Source organism: Chamaea fasciata, unplaced genomic scaffold, assembly GCF_029207755.1.
Source record: "Chamaea fasciata isolate MVZ Bird 193981 ecotype frontalis unplaced genomic scaffold, bChaFas1.0.hap1 SCAF_5, whole genome shotgun sequence".
NCBI lineage: Eukaryota > Metazoa > Chordata > Aves > Passeriformes > Sylviidae > Chamaea > Chamaea fasciata.
Window position 1 is genome coordinate 71,974,287 of NW_027094090.1, and position 15,886 is coordinate 71,990,172.

The 15,886-nt window shown below is 35.1% G+C and overlaps 1 protein-coding gene across 2 annotated transcripts in view; it reads right to left on the reverse strand.

Annotated features, from left to right (window-relative positions):
- Positions 1-1,666: 1,666 nt before the first annotated feature.
- The window catches only part of AEBP2 (AE binding protein 2), a 43,028-nt gene continuing 28,808 nt past the window's right edge, over positions 1,667-15,886 (reverse strand). Inside the window, exons 4-9 of one of the 2 annotated variants that reach the window (XM_066184429.1) lie at positions 15,508-15,694; positions 10,532-10,656; positions 7,725-7,792; positions 5,409-5,522; positions 5,085-5,151; positions 1,667-3,792 (exon numbers count right to left, since the gene is read on the reverse strand). In XM_066184429.1, the coding sequence (XP_066040526.1) occupies positions 5,097-5,151; positions 5,409-5,522; positions 7,725-7,792; positions 10,532-10,656; positions 15,508-15,694 (549 nt within the window). In that variant the 3' untranslated portion in view covers positions 1,667-3,792; positions 5,085-5,096. The remainder of the gene's footprint in view (positions 3,793-5,084; positions 5,152-5,408; positions 5,523-7,724; positions 7,793-10,531; positions 10,657-15,507; positions 15,695-15,886) is intronic. The other variant, XM_066184430.1, reaches the window with a different exon arrangement.

Genomic DNA, 15,886 nt, shown 5'->3' on the forward strand with positions numbered 1-15,886 from the left:
AGTAGTGGTGTTTATCTCCCCCTCCCAAAAAATACAGAATTTTTAATAAAAGTTGATTCAACAAAGTTTACCAGAATATTTTTTCTTTGCTTGAAATAAATTAACACCAATGGCTGAAAGAAGTCATGAATTCAGCTGCTTTTTAAAAAGCCAACTTTCCTATTATACAATTTGCTTCTGTTGTACTTGTCATACATTAATATGACAAGAAAAATACTCAGGATAGGTTCACTCACAAATTAAAAATGTCAAGGCAAGAAAGCATTAAGAGAGAATAAATCACCAATTTCAGACTGAAGTATTAAACAAGACCAGTCTTCTGCACTAATTAATTCATGCACAGAACTGAAAAGCTGAAAGGAACAGACATCAACCACTTGAATTTCGATTATTACAAACAATGCATGTTTGAACACAATTCACCTATTTGTTCCAAATGAAGCTAGTCTAGAATTAACATGCAATTCATTTTGAAATGACTGATATAATTACTTCAGGGACTGCAGAGGAAAAACATAGTGCAACCTATTGCACATTTTGGCCAGAATCTTCAAGACCCACAGTAATTTGAGAAAATTATATTCAAAGTAAGTATAATATCAATTTGTTTCTGCTCTGTCTTTAATAAACAGATTATTAAGGTGCTTTAGCACACAGACTAAGATCTAGCAAACAGCTGTGTGCTATGCCCAAATACCAGCAAGTTTCCCCAGACAAGAATTTCCATCCACTCTGGTGAGCTGGTCTTTGAGCCCAAAACACAATCCCTCGCTCAAAAATCCTATTATTCCATTTTAGAAAACTGTACAATTCAAGCCAACACATTCCAAAAGAGTGGGATTTTGAATACATATTTGTGTGCACTGCAACTCTTGAAAAGCGTGACTTTCAAGGAGCTGACATTTCTCTACAAAGAAAATAAACACTCAGGCTGGGAGGGACTGCAATCTGTAGACATCTGGAAAACCTAACATTAAAAAAATGCTCTTGAGAAAGACAGGGAGAAACCTTTAAATGTTACATCCCAAACATCCCAAAACAAAGCACCTGGAATTACTTAAAAGGGGAGAGGCCAATTATTTCAGAAACACTTTTCAAGAGTAAGAATAAGATTATTTTCACAACAAAGTGATCAGCACCCTCCAGCACAGTGTGGCAGTTCCAGGCACCTGGTATTCCCACAAAAGTGAAGTCTACCCAGGGGCACACACAAAAACTGCCAGCAGGGCTTTAGAGAACAGGACTGGCATTGGAAACAAAACACCCCCAAGTAATTCTGAAATTTGTAAAATGCAAATAACTTTCAAGCATAAATAGTTTTAGCAATTGACTTTGATAACTACAAGGTAAAAACCAGCCAAATGTCCACTTACCTTTTGACTTTTAGGGAAAGCTAAATTAACTCCAATGTATCCATTTCTTCACAGATGTTTCTGATTTAAACAGATTTTTCCTTCTAAAGCAGAAACTCTGCCATGAGAACACCAGATAATAGTTTTCTCAAACCCAGGAAAAGTCACATTTTACATGAACACCACATGATTTGAATCCATGAATTCCCCCCTTCTGTAAAGGTGTGTGTTACAACTTACAGAGGCAACAGTGTAGCCTTTATATTTGTTTTTGAAAACTCCATTGAAATCTTACAATTTTGAAGCTTATGAGGTTTGTTTGCTTTGTTTTATTAGAAAAAATACTCAGGCAAGGTCTACAATCATCTGTCAATTATAAATGACTTACAAGAAACTCATGAAGCAATAAAATTAAAAAAATACAAATACAAACTATATCTGAAACACTTCTATTTGGCAATTTTATAACAAATTAAAAAAAAAAAAAGAAACAGATTACGGATTACTTTATAGGTACAGAAAAAGCAGTAGGTGAAGTGCTCAAGCAAAAAAAATAAAAAAACCAAAACACTGCATTTTTTTCCAAAAATAAAGTCACGTCACTACAGATTTTATGAATAATACCCTTATTAAACAACCATTCCAGAACATCTTATATTAGTGGTGCTTTTAATCTGCACTTCATATCGTTGATAAGATTATTTTTTTGTGTATATAAGTAACATTTTTAACCCACTGGAGCTAAGCAAGACTCATGTCAGTACCAATGCAGAACGCATTTGTACTACATTAGGATATGCTCACTTCTGCAACCAAAGGGTTACTTTAAGTCTTAATCTATTTAATAAAAATTTAGTGTAAAAACTGCTGGTTATTAGTTTCACTGTAGTAAATTCCTCCCCAATAAGGAGGACTAACTCTGCAGTTTGACTGCATATATCCATACAAATTTTACATATTAGTTCCTTCCGACAGTAAGGAAAAAACTAATTCTGTGTTCACTATTAGCAAGGAGTGCCATGAATTCTTTATGGGTACTATTCATCCCTCTAAGATTTCTGGGAAGGATGTTCAATGCATTTTTGTTCTTACAACAGATACTAACAGTAGTATATAGTCCCTTAGGTATGTAAAAGAAGGTTTTTTTACTGTTAAGGAAGGTGCTTTTTTTAAACAATTCTTCTGGCAGCACTAGTGAATTACAATATCCTTCAATATTATTTCTACCGTAATATATACATTTTAACTTTCATGCCTCTAGAAAAACATCTACAGTACATTTCATAATATAAAAATATATTACAAATCTGCTGAAATATTTACAAGCAATGTCCTATTATCTATATGCAACATTTTTGTCTCCATACAAAGACTAACAGGTTAGACGCGTCTCTATTTGTCAGTTAAAAAAAATCCACGGCTCCTTGCTTATTAAGCAAGAAAATGATTTTACTTTCCTTTTCAAAGCCAACTTTGGTGCATAAAGGATTGAATTTCTAGATTAATTTTTTTTAAAAAATACCATTTTCTTTACATCTAGAAAACATTAGGCCAAATAAAGTATACTTTACAAGTGAATGGGGATCCTAGAGGGTCAAAAATGCAAAATAAATCACCAGTAACACTGACTGCTTACATCGAGGTTTTCCAAACCCGCCCATTGATACGGATCACATCAAAGCAGATCTGATTAACACACTACACTACTCCTGCAAAGGGGTCAGACAGACTGCAACACTCTGAACATCTTGCAACCGTACTATATGTATTCAGAGTTGACTGGAAAAGACAAGCATTCCATCAACATTTGTTTCAACATCATAATCCAACATATTTTAGGGATCTGCAAAAGGACACAAGATCACAAATGACGAATGATTACTATCCACCATACTCAAAGGGCAACAGGATAATCCCTTGGTAGCCGTTCTATTGTCTGGCATGTGTTAGATTTAGTTAACATTGACAGGAAGCCCAATAGCTTGTTAACAGTTCTCCTGGGAATCGGGAGGAAATGGTGATGGTTACTTTTTCTTTTCATCAAATATAGACTACTGTATTCACTAAAGAAAAAAGCAGCTTAAAGAAGCAAGCATGCAAAGCCTTTTAGTTGTTCCACTAAGTTGCCAGAAGAGTGTTTGCTCAGTCTCCCACTGTACCATTCCATGAAAATGTGGATATACAGTAATATATTAATATATTCCACGGAAGCATCAACTTCATTCACAGAATGTTTACACTAAGCATAAATATTTCTCTAACAAAAAAAAAAATAGAAAAAACAAAAAAAAAAAAAAAGAAAAAAAGAAAAAAAAAGAAAAAAAAAGATGGGATTTGACTAATGTGCAACTTTATTTCTAAATCCATTGTCAGTGACTAAGACTGCAGGTGTCCCCACTTGCTTGATTTTTACCTCTTCAACCTCTTCTGGGGCATTGTTCTGTAAAAGAAGATGGTACAGCTTTCCATTAAGACCCTGTGATGTACACATCAGTCAGCTGAATGCACTATAAAATCATGACTATACAAAATCTACTTTCATTTCATTAAAACCAAATCCATCTTAGATGATCTCATAAAAGTGTACATTTCAGATAATTATTTCAAACTATCTATTAAAGCATGATATTTTAGCATGACATTAATAGCTCCCACTGCATTTCTTTAACTACCTTTTCCCCTTGCAAAGTTTTGGTTTTTAAATTTATATCATTAAGCTCCCTCAGCTAGTCCCAAAAGCTCATTTCAATCACAGACTGATCCACACTGCTAAAAATAGAGTACAACATTACATGTGGGAATCTTAATTTTACTTGGGAGAGATAGAAAGCTTTGCTAATTTTTCTCCAAGGGCTTAATCCAGAGATCATTAAATTTTTATTTTAAAAGGTTATTTTTTTTTCTTTTCAAAGCAAAATAATCTATCAAACTCAGCAAAGGTAATCAATATAAAATTATTAACTCCTCAATGAGATTATAGAAGTCACTGTTTTAAGCAGCTTTAAAACACACAATCCAATCTCGCCATAACATTTTTATGATTTTTCCATTAATAGCCATGATTCATAGACTAAGGTAAGTATTTAAAACACATTTACAAAGATAGCAAATACAGTAGGATTGGTTTTCATATTGAAAAGCAAGTTTTCATTAATTTGATTAGTGAAATACACTGAATATTAAAGGTGAACTGAAAGGCTTATTGCATTGAAAGACCTCAGATTAGTGTTTTATTTACTCCTTGAGACTCTTGGTCACTGGATGTTAAGGAAGAAACATCGGAACACTGAACTTCTGTTATGATAAACTTTCTTTCCACAACCCATTTTCATGGATTTTTTTTTTTTTATAATCACATAAATGTCTCTAAGGATGCTCAAAATTTCAGAATGAATTAAGCATTTCAGATTACCTTTAAAAACTGTACACACAGAACTGTGGGTACTGACAATCATGGGAGAGCAGTAATAAAGGGGTGGGGGGAGAATCAGGAAATTATTAGAAACCAGATGGATTAGAAGCCAATCTGAGGGCCTAAAAACAGAAATGTGAAAGTAGCTTAAAGACAAGTAACATGGATTGTTCCCTTTTGTCCCCCTATAAAGAATCTTGTAATAAAAAAAATAACAGTACTTGAATACAAGTACAAGTTTCAAGGTAATACTGCATGTATTACAGCTGAATATAATATGGAAAGATAAATTTGGACTTTAAAAAAATTGGTATACAAACCAGTATGTGATCTTAACAGAAGTGATCTTTCAGGATTCCACTGTATGTACTTCCTTTACTAGAATTTCTGTACACCAAGCACAAAAAAGTAAAATACACTTGGTAAATACACACATTCCCCGTTTCTCAGTCACTAGAGTTTAGTTCAAGAAGTAATTCTGAAACAACTTAAGACCTCAGAACTTAACTCCTGGACGTTTACAGTACCAAGGCTCCCTGATCTGGTGTATAATACATTAGCAATCCTGATTTTCCAACGTCAAAAAGTTAAGTGAGGCTTAAGGTTACATTCAAGTAAAGAAAGATTCAAAATTAAGATGTTACCTGTATATGTTTGGGTCCAGAAGCAAGGCAGTATCTTTTGGTAGTTTTGATAAATGAACTACTTTAGTTTTTAACTGATGTCGCTCACTTTCATTTACCCACACATCAGGCAGACTATGAATAAATAAATAAAATAAAAATATTCAAAAAAGATCAACTGTTTTTTCTTACCTTAAAATTACGTAGTAAACTAGAACATACAAAGCAATTTTCACATTTCCCTGATTAAAAAGCATCTTCAGCCAGAGTAAGGAAAGGCAGCACATTACACTTTACACATTACACTTTGAAACTTTCCAGGTTCTCAGTTTGAAAAGACACTGAACAGAATTTAGATTATTCCAGAAGTATATTCCAAGTGTACAATGATCATGGCACTACATTCTCCCCTGTAACAATTTAATGTGAAAATGGGTAACAAAAAGAACAACCAGACCTTTGAAAATAATTTATTTTACTAGGTAGAAATTCTTTGATTCTGTTCAATTAAAAGAGAGAATATACTGCAGCTTTGAGTTACAGTAATTTCCTTGCTCAAGACTCAAAGGTTTCAAAGACAAAATGTTCCAACTTTGCTGAAGTTGATTGTTTGATTATCCTCTTCTTTGGGTTTTTGGTGGGGTCTTAAAAATTTCCTACATGTCCTAGAAACCAAAGATTAACTTCAGGTTGGGGGAGGAGTTTGTAGTTAAGGTGTCTAAGTCTTTGAAACAGGTTTCAAATTGAGAAGCCCAACACTTAAAACTAAATGTAATGGCCCTTTCTATGCAAAGCCAAATTTCACAGACTTCTGCAAATTATTTCACTGAATCTGTATTTTGCAGATTTCACTTTGCATGAAAGTTGGCTGCTCAAATTCATTTCTTTTGGATAAGCTATTCAAAACAAGAAACGAAACCCAGAACTTCTAACCCATCAGGAAAAGGAGTTTCTCCAACTAAACCTTTCAGATGAAGAAGGAAGAAAAAAGAAAAAACAACTAGGCAGAGGGGGAGGGAGGCAGCAGGCAATCCATTTATTCACTAAGTCTCATGGATCATAAAAGGTAGAAAAACATCATAGAAGTTTTTTAAATAAATCAAAAAATCAGTTTCTAGACAACCAACACTGGGAAGACATTTTCAGTAGCAAATGTATGCTCAAGATACAAACAGCAAAAAAAAAAACTTTTCACATGCAGAGATCAGAGATCTGAAATATACAGAAAGGCAACAACTCAGTAAGCTGATTTATTGGCAACAAAAATAAATTCATGCTCTTAAAAAACACCAAAACCAACAAAACAACTCCTACCCTCCCAGGCCCATAGAAGTTATTTCCCTCTTGTAGAGGAAACGACTTGAACACTTGTGTTTACTTTTCCTGACCAAAACCCTGAACATACGGATATCCTGGAGAACTTGTACAGTTTCTCAAGAGGACTCAGGGTAGGAGCTAAACCATTTCTCCCAGCTCCATGGGGAAGGCTGATGAAGAGCTCAGTGGAGTGGAAAGGAATCACCAGGAGTGCATTTCACTTTCTGACAGTGTAAAACAGACTGACAGCATGTGCCAGGACACCTTGGCATCTCCTCTGCTTACATGCCAAAAACAAGATGAACTGAATACTCAGGAATTCAAAACCCCATCATTCAGTGCCTGAAGTACACACTCTATCTAATCTATCTAACCCAGCCAAGATGTAACAAACAGCAACATAAAACACATTATTCCTCTGACTTGACCAAGCAAATTTAAATTCCACTGGGAGTGTCTTAACATTACTGAACAAGCTGTCTTTTCCAAAGCAGAGATTCTAATACTGAATTCATCTGCATCAGCAAAAAACTCCTCTGATTTTGTATTAAAAAAAAATTACTCTTCTATTTTTTTCATGTTCCCAGTTGCATACTTTTTAACACTTATTTTAAAATAAAATTAACTGTCTTTATCTGTAACATTTAAAAAGAATAATTTCAGAATGCTGTTAGATATAGTACCATGATCTGTCCTAAAAGGAATCAAAAAATTGTCTATTTTATAAGAATATTTTAGCTTTCGTCTCTCTAGATGAATTGAAACTTGTGACAAAATACATTGAAAAAAATACAGATGCAAATTTAACTGAATGGGTATTAGAGCCCAAAGACTTGAAAGCAAAAATCAATAAATTCATTCTTCATTAATTTCTGAACTTCTAAATTACTTTTTGAAAAGCATTTTTAAAATATTAACTTTAATTCAAATATTGAAAGGCATAAAATAATTTGGTAACAGTTCATTGATCCCACTGTAAATCCTTCCCCATTTAAAACATATCACCAGGAGTATACTCACATGTCCTCTGGTGTCCAATGAAGCAAGAGTTTTATTTTGCCAGAATCTTCTTTTCTTTTAGCTATTACCTATAATAAGTACAAAAATCATAATTAAAACCAAATTACAGACTTTTTTTTTACTCAAAAGTTGTTGTTCTTCATGACCTACTAGACATTCACAGAAAGCAAACTGTTATACTCCTTGAAAGGTGTGTGTCTGCAAAAAACACGCTCTGAAGACTTAAAACTGCTTTGCAAAGAACTTTAGTCCACTTAAGTTTTTAAGGGAAAACCACAATTCAGCCAGAAGATGTACACTTAATACAGCTTTATTTGGAAATATTCTTACTATACTCTCTACATTTCCTGCACTGCCCCAGAAATAAAATGGAAATTCAAAGGAAATGTGCATCAAAGTTGTCTCAAATCAGACACGGAGTTTTGCTGACCTCTTCTGGAAAAAGAAAACAATTTCACACTGTAAATTGGTAGGCATCTCACTGTACTCATTTACTTTCTTGCAAGGCTTCAATACATTGAAACAATGTATCTAGTTAAAATACCTGTGGCCACTGAACTGAAATACCTAAAAAAGCTAAAACCAGAGAACAGTTGAGTGTTCAAATGTTTTAGAGAATTAATTCAAGCCACTTCAAAGGTTGGGGACATGAGAGGGTAACCTAAAAGTTACATTTTTTAACCAGTGTAATATCTGTTCCTTAGTTTAACTAGACACGCTTGACTTTTTCCATCTAACAATTCAGAGAATAAAAATACAAAGAATTTGACTCAATTAAAAAAAGCAAGCAGAAAAAAAAATCATAATCAAGTCAAAGGTGTATTCTAGATGGCAACCACATTTCTTCAAAAAGGCTTTATTAATGACTGCATTCTAAATCTCTCCATATCTACAAAGCAAAGGTTATGTTAAAAAAGTATGTATAAATTAAAGAATGTGCCTTTTCAGAGAACATGAAAGGCATCTATTGCTTAGAAATTCTTTATATTAGAATATCTGCCCTGAAATATACTGCACTGTGCTGACATTCTTATGCTCCGTAAAACAATAAAGCCACATCCTTTATATCTGTTTTCAGACAGCATAGCAATTTCATCTTCCTGTTTTCCACCTTTCCAATTAATGTCTCTGATAATGACATATTTTTTCTTCACCTGAAGGTGGACCACGCAAACTTATTATGCCATTTAGCCAGTCACCATTCTAATCCCGTGTCCTAATGCCTTTAAGTGATGCAAAACGTGCAAAAAGAAGTGTCTGCATCTGAGGTATCGTTAGCTCAGTGTAACAGTGCACGTCCACAAAACAGCTCCCAGCCTACCTTCTCTTTTTAAAGCCGATTTTAGGCTGAGTCTCATCAACAAAGCTCAGGTCCAGCACAAGCCAGCACACCAAAATACAGCAGCCAAGTGCAGCATGAGGCTGGAATCCTAGAGCAGTTCTCTCACTGGTACAACCTCTCCCACAACTGAGGTCTAAAGCCATTTCCGATCTAATCAACCTGCCATCTCGAGTGACGCATGCACGGATGAGCTAAAAGGATTTCCACCACTTCCTTCAAATTAATGTGATGCAGCTTTAGAGCAGATTCCTCCCTCTAATTCCACCTCCTTATGAATTATTCCAATAGCCAGAGCTGCTCTTCCACAACTGAGTAGACTGCCTGGATAACCTTTCAGACTAAAGCAAGCTGTGAATTGAAAGAGAATCTGCTTTTCTCACAGCATTGTAAAATCCACATTGGCCAGGGAAACTAGAATGAGATTTAAATACAGTAACAGCTAAACTACCCGCAATCTCCACTTGCAGCTCATGCACAGTGTACATAAAGTTCAGCAGAAATAATTTGGAAAAGATTTCCAATACAGGCCACAGGTATTCAGAACAATCAGTCTTGCAGAATAAGGTGAAGTAAGCTTCATGCATACAAAATCATCTTTTATGGAAAGAGACCGACAGCGCAAGGGTTTGAATCCCATACTATGATCAAGCTGTAGCTCAAGACATCTCAGCCAGCACTCCTTGTTTGGACTATTCTACCAATTTAAAACCATCTCTCCCCATTTTGTCCCATCTCTTTTTTTCTTCAGCCAAGTCTCCACCTTTTACATGCCCTCATCTCCCAGGTTTTTAAGAAAACCTGAGGTTATTCAACTTTTTTAACTTCTGATCCTTCTACTCCAATTCAATACTTAATCCCTGGTTTGAACTCTTCTAAATTACTACTGTTGTCTTTCCTATCCAAACACAGGTTGCCCACTTGGTTCTTGCCTCCTTCCAGCCAGCAACTCACCAATATTTTGGTGGTAAGTTTATTAAAAGAAAAAAATGGGGACAGGAATAAATTTATTATATCAGGATTATATCTTTTAAAATAGAGGGGAAAAAAGGGAATAAACAAATTCTTCAGATCAGCATCTTTACGTATTCCATTATACACCAAAAATATTTCTTCTAATAAATCAGCACTGTTACTCATGACCGTGGAAATGCCATCTGAACTGCGTTCTTATTTGGAAGATAGAACCAATTTTCTTCTGCAAAACAAGGCTGCTGTTTGATATTCCCAAATTGAACCAGACAGGAAATGTTGCAATCCATTAAATCTGTGAGCTAGAACAACTACCACCAATATTTCCTAAAAGTTCATTTACTAATAGCAGTGGACAACTCAACAATATAAAAGAGCCACTATTGTTTATTTCTGATTAAATGTCTAGAGCAGTAAGAGGACAACAGAAATCTGAAAGATCAGATTTTTTAAGACACACAGGTAAACAAAGAGAATGCATCACATATATACTTACAGTACTATGAAATACAACACTGTGGCCTTTTCCTAAACTTTCTATATGTGCTGAGAGATTAAAGCAGATGGCTCGATGTCTTATAGCATCCAGTGTTTGTGCATCGAAGAAGTCATGAGGTCTTGCTGGAAAAAAGGAAGAGAGATCCTTAGTGTTCAACACATTCAAGCATTCAGACACATTCAAGCAGGCAAACAGGTCTGAAGTGTCAGCAGTAAATCATTTATCATTATGTCAGTAGCACTACCTTGTCAGAGAGTTGCAAACATTAATTTCACTGAGAGGGAGAAATTATTCCCAGAGAAGCATAATTCAAGTTTGGTCAAAACACACTCCCTGTGGATGAAACAGCTATTTCCAAAAATGTAACCACATTCACTCATTTCAGTTTCAATATTGCTGAATTATCAGGTGAAAAACTCCACACTATTACACATTTCTTTCTACGTACAAGTTGTCATTCCATGTTCTGAGACTATTAGCAAACATTTTCTAACCAAGAAGCACCAGCTGCATGCATCACATATTATCCTTCAATTTATAATGAGTAAAGCACAACTAACACCCATCTGAGATTTGACAACCAGTATAAAGCCAGCAGGCATTAAAAAGACCTTTTCCTTTTAGAAAAGGATTTTTATTGTTAAGTATTTCTTGAACAGCAGAAAGATTATTGAATTTTGATTTAGGGTGTAAAAGAAAGTCCATCATTTCTACATTAAAAGTACCTAAACTAAAAAATAATTGCTATTAAGAACATATCTGCATGGTCATTATCAACTATGTATTACCCTGAAATCTGCACAAACAGTGATTCAAAGTTCTGCTGAGTGCATTTAAAACAGCTTCTATATTCCTGTATCCATTATTTCAAAATGAACTACAAATTCCACTTGGAGCTAGCATCTGCTGCACTCCTGGGGCTGATTGTTGGTAAGCATTCATCTGCACATTCTGTTCTGTCCTTGCTCCATCTCAGTTGGACACTGCCAATTAGGCAATCATCTCACTGCAATGTTTTCTCACTCTAAGTGGCAATGTAGGACCACAGCTCGTGCTGCAGGTGGTCAGTGATGCAAGCATATAAATATTTGATAAATAAATATGAGGGAGGAAAGGAGGGAGGGTGGAAAGAAGGGGGGGGAAAAAAAAAAGCAACCCCAAATTCTTGCTTTCAGTTTCATGCAGCAAATTTCTCCAGGATTTACAGTGGAAAACATTCAGCAGACTGAGAAGAAAGGGTGCAATTTTTCAGAAGTGTAGGAATTATTTAACTTATTATTAAGTGTTAGTGTTGTATTTTCTAAGCATCTTTCCCCTGAACACGATTTTGAGGAATTTAAGTATCTTCCTTCCTGCTCAATAATACAAGTTTCAAGTACACATCAATTCCTTAGAAATCAAATAAATTACAGCAACACATCAGAAACCCACCAAATGAAAATCCAAACCCTACATAAGTAACAGTCTTACTCTAAATTTCATGAACAGTAAGCTTCCTTATCTCTTTTATACACCTCCAGTGAACTAGATTATCATCAAGCTGATTATCATCAGCTTATTAATAACTACAGTGTCATCTTTGCAGTGAAAAAACATGGGAAAACGTTGTATTCAAGGTAGCTTCAGAACAGCAATGCTGTGACCTATTTTAGAGGTACAGACCTTCAATATATTTGGTTCTAAATGCCACTCTGCATGAATGTGGGAATATGTAAAAGGCCATCGAGAATTGAAAGCAAGCCATGGACTCTAATCCTGAGTTTTTCTACATGAAAAATTTTAAGACAAATAAGATCTCTACAGCACTGTGAATGTAAAATGATGACACCAGCAAAACAAGCTGTTATGATAAAAGGCTGATTTTCAAACTTAGAAGAATATGCCTTGTTTACAGACAGGACAAAAGAAAAGTAAAACACTTTAAAATGGCAAGATGTTAAAAAAACAATTAAGTAACAGCAAAAATTCTCCTTATAGTCTTAGTTAGAAGATTGTATTCTCATCACATATGCCCACAGTAAAGTCTCATTTTTCATTATGCATTTTCTCACAGAAGGGTGCAACCTCCAGATACGAAACAGAGGAAGCAAATGCATAAATTTGCTGTACTTTAACTATTAAGGATTTATACATGAGGGTGCTTCAGTAACAGCATATATTGGCTATTAATTGTTAATAAATATTTAGTAATGCCCTTACACCTTTATAAAAGCCAGGGTCCAATAAAACCATGAGGTAGAAAGAATGTGCTGACAACATTTTTTCCCAGAGACAAATTGTTTTGTGCTGAAAAACTGCCAGCTTCTGTCAAATTATTATCTGCAAGTGATTTAAACAGATTGTCCACTATCAAATGGCATTTTGTTTTACATCCATGTCATTAAGTCCTTGTAACCCTACTTGCAGAGAGGCTGGTACATGTGGAAAACACCTCTCCTTTTGGGCACTTAAAAATATCTAATTTAAAATCCAGGTTGTTAGCTCTATATACTCTAGACTGAAAATACTTAATGATGTTAAGTGTGTTATTTTGGTTTCTTAGATAAGGGTTTTGCCTTCCCCCACTTTTCTTGTAAAGGCAAACCATACAAACTTGCACACTTCATTCTTTAACTAAAACTAAGCTAAGAAACAGAAAGACAAGCAAAATTGTAACAGCCCTTTGTCACGTTTACTTCACCAACAATAATCCACACAAAGTTTGAAAGGAAAGCTGCCAATACTTGGCATTTTCAGAAAATGCCATCAACTTTGGATACATTTCTGGGTCACGTACCCTCTGGAGAAATACATTACAGTAGTCAGTTCCCAATTCAGTTAGAGATGATTTCTGCCTTAAGGCAAAAGTCTACAGCCAGCATTGCATTTGTCTCAAGAGGCAACAAGATAAGAAATTGCTCAAGCAGCTGTCACTTTTCTTCCTGTGCAACACTTGATCAAGACAGCAGACCATTCAAATACTACAGCCTGGTCTTTAACATTCCCACAATATTTATTACTTACATTTTTTGCCAAAAACTCATTCATAAATTCTGCAGCAAATTCTTACTACAACAACAGCATCTTAGCAGGTGATTTGAAGTTTTAATTACAAAGCTCTGATTTGAAATTTGTAAGTCAAATAATATAATGTGATGTTTATCAACTACTAATAAAATGCCAAGCTGAAAAACTACTTCTGCATATAGTGGGGGTGAAAATTAATTAAGATGCATTAAATCAGCCACCTAACAAAATCAATATGGAGAAGCAAGGTAACACACAACTCAGGAACCTCTAAAAATGAAAATTTTGAAGTGACTAGTCTTAGACATTTATATTTTCGGTAACACAGCCAATAAATCACGATGATCCTTTAGGAACCACCTGCAATTATCTCAAGATGTGTCTCTCATTACATCTACGAAGCAAAAAGATACTGCAGAGTGAGCCCATAACCCTTCACTGATCAGCTTTCCCTTCTGCAACCTTCTCATTTACACAGATTTCCACAGGGAAGGGAAAGCTCTTTGAAAATCAAATACTGAAAGTACAGAAACCGTTTTCTAATTTCTTTAAATGCTGAATCAAGAATTAGAGGAAATCTAATTGAAATTAGGAATGTCTACTTTTAAGATGTGCTTCTGTGCTTCACAATACAATTTGCTCATATATATATTTTAAGAACACCCAGGCATACCCAGAGGCTCAGAAAACTTTTAAGAATTCCAGCAGATAACATAACTTCCCAGGACAAGCTTGTCTGCATGCAAGGCAGAAACATGACCACTGTTTCATAAATTTCAACCAAGTTCCTTAAAACACAGGTGAGGTACTAAGAATAAATAACAACTGTGTGATAGTGTAATCATCTAAGACCACTAGTATGTGAATCCATCCTTGCAGTACCATTTGAATAAAGGGTAACTGTATTTCTTCACAGTAAGAGAAAGATGGATACAGTTGCATGTTCTGCTGCAGAAGAGTTTTGGAGAAATAAAACTGTGGACAGTATGAGATTTAAAATGTCCAGTGGTTCATAAAAAAAGATATCCTGTGCTACCTTCCAATACTGTAAGATGGATGTTGCACCCCAAGTAAAACGTCATGTCATTTTTTCTTCAGCTGTTGACATACCAGCAGAAAAAATGCAAATGGTTTTTTTCATGTCTCCTCTAAAATCCAGGTGTCAGAGTAACACTTTAATATTAGCAAATGATCTGTTTGGTACTTTAGAGTTGCATCCAAAGCAATTATAACCCAAAGTGAAATATTTTTACAATTGCCTAATTTTTCCTAATTACTCCTGTAGATTAGAATCTCTATAGAAATTTGATGCTTTATTAGTCTAAGGCTAGGACAACTCAGGAATCAAACTAGCAGATCCAAAGGGACAAGAGGAGGTACTGGGTAGGTGATTATTTCATGCTAGAGGAAACAGTTCTCACTTTAAATGACAAATCACACCTCTCAGCACAGTGGTTCATATAAAATTAATGAATATCAACTATGTGGAGACAGATTAGAGAAACACAGAAAGTCAGTTCTGCCCAAAATTAGATCTTGGTTATGCTCATAAAACTGTCATTAACATAATGAAATGTTGTGCTCCAAAAAGAGCTTATATAACACACATTTATGTCTAATTTATATGAATCTGCAATCTCTGTCTGAACTTCTGAGCTCATCAGCACTAAACAGAGCACTTTCCAACAGTAATACAGTCAGTAAACAAAATGGGACTCTGAAATGAAAAACTTCTTCCAATTGGCAACTCCAATTGTTGCTCACAGGAACCTGATCTTTTTTCCTTGACACACAGAGATTTGCCCTGGAAAGGAACACAAACAGAATCCGGAATTGTTTTCTTCCCTTCCATCACAAGGAATGCCAACACTACCAGATTCAAATATGCAAAGAAGCCACCAGAGTGAGAAGGAACTTTCACTCTAAGACAAACCTTTCAAGAACTTCTACTTCTGCGAAACACTTACGTAGTGATCGTCGTCTCTTGTTCTTCAATTTTCTTCTTTTATTCATTCCAGCTTTAGATGGAGATTCCTCTTTGGCCTTTGGCTGGCTGGCAACTTTTGAAGAGTTCTGCTGGCTGAAGTGTGTGGGCACATGACGGGCAAGTCCTCCCTGAGATGCAAAGCTGGCATTGCACCCACCAACTACACACTAGTGAGAGAAAACAGAGCAACTGGATCAGTGGCTGTGTGGCACAAGAGCTTCAGAGACCTTGGTTTGACTTTTCTGGCTCAACTTCCAACACACTAAAGCAAAACCAAATTCTTAATGACCATGCAATTCTTAAAAAGAAAAATAAAAACATACTCTAAAATACATCTTTTTGAAGTTTTTAACTCTCAA